The sequence below is a fragment of the Vanellus vanellus genome (genome assembly GCF_965231255.1).
Source record: "Vanellus vanellus genome assembly, contig: HAP1_SCAFFOLD_2464, whole genome shotgun sequence".
NCBI lineage: Eukaryota > Metazoa > Chordata > Aves > Charadriiformes > Charadriidae > Vanellus > Vanellus vanellus.
This window is the reverse complement of record NW_028128177.1, coordinates 1-7540: the sequence shown is the minus strand read 5'-3', so window position 1 is coordinate 7540 and position 7540 is coordinate 1. Positions and strand designations below refer to the sequence as shown.

The window sequence follows — 7540 nt, the reverse complement described above, 5'->3', positions numbered from 1 at the left end:
GGCGATGAAGCGGACCCCCCGGACGCCCCTCCCCCCCTCCGGGGCCGGAGCGGCCGTTTCCATTTATAGCCGCTGTTGCAGCTGTGACGTCACCCGCCAGTTCCAGGCTCTGACATCACCGCGTGTCCCCGTCCGTGTCCCCCCCTCGGCTCTGACATCACCGCGTGTCCCCGGCTCTGAGCTCCGCCGCGGGGCCCGCCCTGACGTCACGGGGAACCCCCTCGAGCCCCGCCCCCCCACACTCCGCCAATCACCGCCCGCGTCCCCGCCCCCGGGCTTGGAGCCCGCGCGGCCATTGGCTCTGGCGCAGACCCCGCCCCCTGACCCGGAAGCACCGCCCGAAGGGGGTCAGCGGAACATGGCGGCGCCCGGCGGCGCGACCGCACGGGGGGATCCCGCTGTCCGGCCGTGACCGCTGACCTCTGGACGCCCCCCCGCCACCACCCCGCGGCGCCATGAGGCTGCAGTGGGTCCGAGCGCTGCCCCGGGGGCTCTGGGCGGGGTGGGGAGCCCCACAGGTGCGGGGGGGGCGGGAATGGGGGGGCACAGCGGGGACACGGGGGGGATGGGGGTACACGGGGGGGTGGGTGAGACACAGTGGGGGGTGGGGGGGCTCGGGGGTGCGGGGGGATGGGGGACACAGTGGGGGGTGGATGTCACAGGGGGGTGGAGGACACATGGAGGTGTGGGGCACGCAGTGGGGGATGGGGGGACACAGTGGGGGATGGGGGACACGGGGGGGAATGGGGGGACACGGGGGAGGTGGGGGACACGGGAGAGTGTGGGGGACCCGGGGGGGTGGGTGAGACAGTGGGGGGTGGGGGGGACGGGGGGGTGCAGGGGGACGTAGTGGGGAGTAGTGGGGGACATGGGGGGGGGGCAGGGGGACACACGGGCGTGTGGGGACACGGGGGGACCCCTCGGCCGGGGGGTGGCAGCACGGGGTGCCCAGCCCCCCCCGTCCAACGACCCCCCCAGGCCCCCACTTTCTCCCTCCCAGGTCGCTCGGAGCCTGTGCCAGCGCGGCAGCCGCCCCGCGGGGGACCCGGCAGGGCCGGCCTGGGGGGACACCGCGGGGGACACCTCAGGGGACACCTCAGGGGACACCGCGGGGGACAGCTCGAGGGCTGCCCTGGGGGCCCCGTCGGGGCGCAGGCACCCCCGCGGGGAGCGGGAGGAGGACCGGGGCCCCGCGGCCTTCGCCGCGGCGCTGACGGCGCTGGAGCAGGCGCCGGGGCGGCGCGTGGGGCGGCTGGAGCTGGTGGCGGCGGCGCTGGCGGCCATGCCGGCGCTGGGGGTGGCGCGGCAGCGGGAGGCCTACCACCGCCTGCTGCGCCTGCTGCCCCGGGGGCCGTGGGTGCCCCGCGGGCCCGTCCAGCGCCTCTTGGCCCCCTTCCCCCGGCAGCAGGAGTGCGGCCTCCAGATCCTGGAGCAGATGGAGCGCTACGGTGGGTGCGGGCGCGGGGGGGGGAGGGTGCCCAATTCCTTGGGGTCGCCGGCGTCCCCGCGGCCCGCCTGGACGCGTGGGTCGTCGTCGCAGGTGTGATGCCGGATGCAGAGACGCGGTTTCTGCTCCTGGGGGTCTTTGGGCCCCGCAGCCGCCCCGTGCGTAAGTGCCAGCGGATGCTGTACTGGCTGCCGCGGCTGCGCCACGTGGACCCCCACCCTCTGCCCCCCCACCTGCCGCCCCCCGGCGTGGCCATCGCCCGCCTGGGCCTGCGCCGCATCGCCAACGACCTCGACGCACGCCTCACTGTCTACCAGGTGATGTGGGACGTGGGGATGGGGACGTTGGGGGGGGACATGGGGGGACATGGGGACACGGGGATGGGAGGACAGGGGCGGGGGGACCAGTGTCACCATCCTCCAGGTGGGACACGGGGATGGGGGAGGCACCAGGGGATGTGGTGAGAGGGGACATGGGGACGCGGAGCTGGGGCGGGAGACGTGAGGAGGGGGATGCAGAGGGACCCTCTCTGTCACTGTGGCCGGGCCCCCCCCCCCCCTTTTCCTTGGGGACACAGTGCCCCGATGTCCCCAGGCTGTTAGGGGGTGGCTGGTGACACGGTTTCCCTCCTGCAGCGGCCAGTGCCGGATGAGGGGGACGACGAGGGCTCCGTCCAGCCCTACATTGTCGGTGAGTGCCAGGGGACCCATGGGGGGACCTGGGTGTCAGGGGCGACACGTGGCCACTGTGGGGGGGGCCACGATGGGACCCACGCGTTTTGGGGAACCCGGTGTGGGGCCATCGGGGACCCCGATGGGTGCGAGAGCTCCCGGCGTTGGGGGCAGCCCGGTGTAGAGGGAGTTGGGTGCGGGAGCCCTTGTTGGGGGAGGGGTGTGTGTGGGGGGTGTTGGGGTCCCCAGTGGCAGTGTGGGGTCTCCAGTTCCCCCCCCCGCCATCCCTTGCCCCCGCAGGTGCCCAGAGCCCGGAGCAGCAGGCGCTGCTGGCCCGGCACGACCCCTCTCGGCCCGTCTTCGTGGAGGGGCCGTTCCCCCTCTGGCTGCGCAGCACCCGCCTGTGCTACTACGTGCTGCGGGGGGACCCCCTGCCCCCCCACCTGCGGGTGAGCTCCAGGGACCCCGGGGCTGGGGAGGGGGTGGGGGGGGGGGCGGAAGGGGAGGGTGACCCCATGGCCCTGGAGGGGGGGGAACGGGCAACCCATGGCCGCAGAGGGGTTCGCCTGAGCCGGGACAGGAGGAGAGGGGACCCCCGTGGCGAAGGAGAGGAGGGGGGGGACCCCTGTGGCCCTGGGGGGCTGCGGGGGGGGGAAGCCCTGGCGCAGGACGGGTAGAAGGGGCCCCCCTGCGCCCCCCAGGAGGAGCCTCCGGACCCCGAGCGCAGCCTGTACTACCCGCTGTACCTCGACCTGGACCTGGAGCGCGGCCCCTGGGACGACGACGACTTCGATGTGGAGGAAGGTGAGGCTGTGGGGGGGCGCAGGGGCGAGGGGGGGGCCCTCCCCCGTGCCCCCTTCCCCGTCCTCATCCCCCTGACCGTGTCCCCCCCAGTGGAGGAGGGCCCCGTCTTCGCGCTCTGCATGGCGGGGGCGGGCGACCGGCGCACGTTGGGCAAGTGGATCGCGGGGCTGCAGGAGGCGAACCCCGTCCTGGGGCGGACCCCCGTCGTCTTCCGCCTGCAGGACGGCGACCCCCTGGCTGCCCCTCTGGGGGCCGTACCTCCCCCCGCTGCCGCGCTGGAGCCCCCCGACCCGCCGCGGGGGCACGGGCAGGGGAGCGGTGGGGGGACGGGGGCTCCCCCGGCAGCCTCGGGGGAATAAAGGAAGCGTTACCAACAGCGAGGGGTGTCTTGTGGGGGGGGAAACAGGTGGGCACTGGGGGCACGGGGGGAGTGATTTTGGGGGCACGGGGGGGGGGGCCGGTAGTTGGGGGTATTTGGGGGTGGGGGATGAGAGCTGGGGGCACATGGGGGTGGGGGGGTGGTAGTTGGGGGTATTTGAGGGTGGGGGGTGAGAGCTGGGGGCACATGGGGGGTGGGAGGGCGATAGTTGGGGGTATTTGGGGGTGGGGGGACGATGGCTGGGGGAACGGGGGAGTTTGGGGCAATGGGCACCGTGGAGAGCGGGTGCGGGCAGGGCTCCAGGCGCATGCGCGCTGGCTTCCCAGAAGCCGTCGGGGCGGAGCCTGGCGGAAGCGCGCGCGCGCATGCGCGCTGGCTGCGAGCCGCCGCCGCGCCTCGTCCGGCCGCGCGTGCGCACTGCGCGGCGCCGCGCCTTCCTGCGCGAAAAAGGGTGCGAGCGGCGGCCGGAAGCGGAAGTTGCGTCATCAGCGGCGCGCCGGGGTGCAGGGGCGACGGGCCCGGCATGAGCGCGGCCGAGCGGGGCCCGGGCCTGGGGGGCGCCGGCCCCGGCCCCGCGGCGGAGCCGGGCGGCGGCGGTGGTCGGAAGGCGCGGGGGCGGCCGCGGTTGACGGAGTCGGACCGGGCGCGGCGGCGGTTGGAGTCGCGGAAGAAGTACGACGTGCGGCGGGTGTACCTGGGCGAGGCGCACGGGCCCTGGGTCGACCTGCGCCGCCGCAGCGGCTGGAGCGATGCCAAGCTGGCGGCCTACCTGCTGGGGCTGGAGCGGGGGCAGCGAGCCGGGCGGCGCGGGTGAGCGGGGCTGAGGAGCCCGGGGCGGGGGGGGGAGGGCAGTATTGACCGGGGGGATCGGGTGCTCCTTCCCCTCCTGCAGCTCTCGGGGTGGTGGTGGGGGGGATGAGCTCCCCCCCGCGGGGAGGGCCGCCCCTGCTTGTCCCCCGGCCACCCCCTTTTCTCTCCGCAGGAAGCCGTGGGAGCAGATCCCTAAAAAACCCAAAAGGAAGAAAAGTGAGTGCTGGAGCCGGGGGGGAGGGGGGAAGTGGGGGCATCCAGGGAGTGCTGAGGGGGCTCAGGTAGGGGCTGGGAGGTGGTGGTGGTGGGAGGGGGTTCAGGCCGGGTCCGGGGGGGTGACGGGGGACAGGGTTTGGGCTGGAGGTTGGGGGGAAGGGGGTAGGGCAGGGGTTGGGGTGGCCGGGGGGTGCCAGGCTGCCAGCAGCCCTCCCCCAGGGCGGCGGCGCAACGTGAACTGCCTGCGGCACGCGGTGATCTGGTACGAGGACCACCGGCAGCGCTGCCCCTACGAGCCGCGGCTGGCGGAGCTGGACCCCTCGGTGGGGCTCTACACCACGGCCGTCTGGCAGTGCGAGCGCGGGCACCGCTACTTCCAGGACCTCCACTCGCCTCTGAGGCCTCTCACCGACTCCGACGGGGACAGCGATGACGGTGTGTGTGGGGGCGGCTAAACTGGGTGGTGGGGTCCCAGCAGGGGGGGGGCGGGGGCAGTTTGGGGGATGTGGCCTGTGGGTGAGGGGGTGGGGGGGCCGAAGGGGGGTTCTTTAGCGGGTGGGGATACTCCTTTGGAGCTCAGGGGCTGTGTTTTTGGAGGGTGGAGATGCTTCTTTGGGGCTTGTGGTTTTTTTTGGGGGGGGGTTAGGGGCATATCTTTAGGGGGTGGGGGCACTCCTTTGGGTTTTTTTTTGAGGGGGCTCCACTTGATCTTCTTTCTCCTGCAGCAGCAGCTCCTGGCAGCTCCTCCTCCTCCTCGGGGGGCTGCAGCTCAGGCTCAGAAGCGACACCAGGGGGGGCCCTATCGGCTCCAGGGGGGGAGGCAGTGGCCCCCCCTGCAGGTCCGGGCCCCCCAGAGGGTGCCACGGAGGGGCGGGGGGCAGCGCTGGAGGCCGTGGTCTGCGTGCCGTTGCCGCTGCCGTTGCGGCTGGGCGCGGGGCGGGGGGCGCTGGCCGAGGGGGGGCCCCCCACCCTGCTGCAGGCGCCCCCCCTCCTCATCCTGGCCAGCCCCGGCTACGATGCGCTGGGGGGGCTGCAGCTGGACGTGGGGGGAGATGAGGTGCCCTGCGCTCTGCTGGAAGGGGGGGGCGCCTTCCCCCCACCCCCCCTGGACTCCCACCTCCCGAAGACAGGTACGGGGGGGGATTGGGGGGGTCAGGGGAGGTTGGGGTCAGGAATTGAGGCCATTGGGGGGCGGCGGGGGGGTCGTCAGTGGCTGGGGGGGCAGCAGTGCCTCATTTGCCACGCTGACGGCAGAGGAGGACGAGGCGCTGGGGCTGAAGCAGGAGGAGGTGCCTCTCCCTGCCGCCGAGCCCCCCCCGCAGCCCCCTCCGGAGCCCCCCCAGGAGCCTCTCCCGCCCCCCCCGGCTGAGGACGCCGACGGCAGTGATCTATCGGCCATCATCTACGAGATCCCCAAAGAGCCCGAGAGGTCAGGGGGGGCCGGGGGTCACTTGGGTTCCCAGGAGCCCAAGGGCGGGTCAGGTTGGGGGGGGGGGGGTGGCGGTGCTCGGGGCTTGGGGGGGGCGATGGAGTTTTGGGGTGTCCCCGCTGGGGGGGTGTGTGGATGTGTGAGGGGTTGGGGGGGGGTCTGGGGAGTTGATAAAAGGTTCCCTGAGTTTCTGGGGATGTGAAGAGGGGGTCGTGGCTGGGGAGGGCCTGGGGCGGGGGGGAGTAAAGGGGCTCAGGGATGGGTTGGTGGGTTTTTGGGGTCGGGGGGTTTTTGGGGTTAGGGGAGCTCTTTTTTGGGAGAACTATTGGGTTGGAGGAGCTATTCGGGGTTTGCAAAGGGATTTAGCAGTCTGCAGGCACAGCGAGGGGTGCCTGACAGGGTCCCCAGATGTCTGTGCCCCCCCCCCGCTCTGCGCTGTGGCCCCTGTTGGGGGGGGGGGGGGCTCACTCCCGGCTCTGTTGCCCCCCCCTGCGCAGGCGGCGGCGGAGCAGACGGGGCCGAGCCCCCCACCCCGACCCCACGGAGCTCCCGGAGCCCCTCGCTTGCCCCTACGCGGGCTGTGGGCAGGTCTACGTCGCTCTCAGCAGTTTCCAGGTGCGGCCCCCCCGCCCCCCGCGGCACTCCCGCGCCCCCCCGGTGCCCCCCCTCATCTCTTTCCCCCTCCTCCTTCCCCAGAACCACATCAACCTGGTGCACCGCAAGGGCCGGACCCAGCAGTGCCCTCAGCCCGGCTGCGGCAAGAGATTTTATTTGGCCAACCATTTGCGCCGGCACATGGTTATCCACTCCGGTGAGGCCCCCCCAGCGTGTCCCCCCCCTCCCCGACGTGTCCCCCCAACGTCTCCGTGACGTCTGAGTGTCGTGTCCCCCCCCCTGTTATTCCCCAGGCGTGCGGGACTTCACCTGTGAGACCTGCGGGAAATCCTTCAAGCGCAAAAATCACCTCGAGGTGCACCGGCGGACGCACACCGGGGAGACCCCCCTGCAGTGAGTGTGGGGGGGTGACGGGACCGGGGAGACCCCCCTGCAGTGAGTGGGGGGGGGTGACGGGACCGGGGAGACCCCCCTGCAGTGAGTGGGGGGGGGACCGGACCGGGGAGACCCCTCTGCAGTGAGTGGGGGGGGGGACCGGACCGGGGAGACCCCCCTGCAGTGAGTGTGGGGGGGGTGACGGGACCGGGGAGACCCCCCTGCAGTGAGTGTGGGGGGGGTGACGGGACCGGGGAGACCCCCCTGCAGTGAGTGGGGGGGGGGGGACGGGACCGGGGAGACCCCCCTGCAGTGACTGAGGGGAGGGGGGCGCAGGGGCGACCCCCCTGCAGTGAGTGGCAATACTGGGGGGGGGTCACTGCTGCATTGAGAGACTCGGGGGGGGTCTCCACACCTCCCCCCCGCCAAGTGTGAGGTCTGTGGGTGCCCCTCACCCCCCCCGTTGCCCCCCCCAGGTGTGAGGTGTGCGGGTACCGCTGCCGCCAGCGCGCCTCCCTGACCTGGCACATGAGGCGCCACGGGGGGGCAGCCTGCGCCCCTTCCCCCCCGAGGGCCTCACCTTCCACGCGCTCAAGAGCCCCCCCGAACCCCGCGGCACCTAAACAGGGGGGGGGGGGGCAAAATCCCCCCCCCCCCCCCCCCTCCAACTGGGGTCACCCCGACTTCTGCGGGGTCACCTCATGGCATGTGGGGGTGGGAAACTCCCCCCCTCCCCATGGGGAACCCTGAATCTGTGCACTCGGTGGAGCCCCCCCGGGGTCCCCTCTGCCCCC

At 73.2% G+C, this 7540-nt stretch overlaps 2 protein-coding genes across 3 annotated transcripts; both read left to right on the top strand.

Annotated features, from left to right (window-relative positions):
• The first annotated feature begins 345 nt into the window (after positions 1–345).
• On the top strand, positions 346–3292 carry ECSIT (ECSIT signaling integrator). 2 transcript variants are annotated; one of them, XM_082500543.1, is made up of 7 exons: positions 346–470; positions 1001–1448; positions 1541–1764; positions 2083–2137; positions 2419–2567; positions 2820–2922; positions 3013–3292. In XM_082500543.1, exons 1-7 carry the CDS (start codon positions 456–458, stop codon positions 3279–3281), a joined length of 1263 nt encoding a protein of 420 aa, XP_082356669.1. In that variant the 5' UTR covers positions 346–455; the 3' UTR covers positions 3282–3292. The 2 variants fall into 2 exon arrangements, with proteins under 2 accessions (XP_082356669.1, XP_082356668.1); XM_082500542.1 differs by having other exon boundaries at positions 358–518.
• Positions 3293–3810: 518 nt separating this feature from the next.
• LOC309684679 (zinc finger protein 653-like) lies at positions 3811–7475 on the top strand. Its single transcript, XM_082500544.1, is given in 10 exon segments — positions 3811–4111; positions 4284–4327; positions 4547–4762; positions 5053–5457; positions 5582–5756; positions 6254–6371; positions 6453–6567; positions 6665–6764; positions 7223–7290; positions 7293–7475. Coding segments are annotated over 10 exon segments (1605 nt in total). The 5' UTR covers positions 3811–3824; the 3' UTR covers positions 7370–7475.
• Positions 7476–7540: the final 65 nt, after the last annotated feature.

Bases quoted from the DNA above. Each gene is read 5' to 3' on its own strand.
- ECSIT (XM_082500542.1), top strand. From the start codon at position 456: ATGAGGCTGCAGTGGGTCCGAGCGCTGCCCCGGGGGCTCTGGGCGGGG. The intron at 1,449-1,540 runs GTGGGTGCGGGC...TCGTCGTCGCAG, and splicing joins GGAGCAGATGGAGCGCTACG to GTGTGATGCCGGATGCAGAG. The intron at 2,568-2,819 runs GTGAGCTCCAGG...TGCGCCCCCCAG, and splicing joins CCCTGCCCCCCCACCTGCGG to GAGGAGCCTCCGGACCCCGA.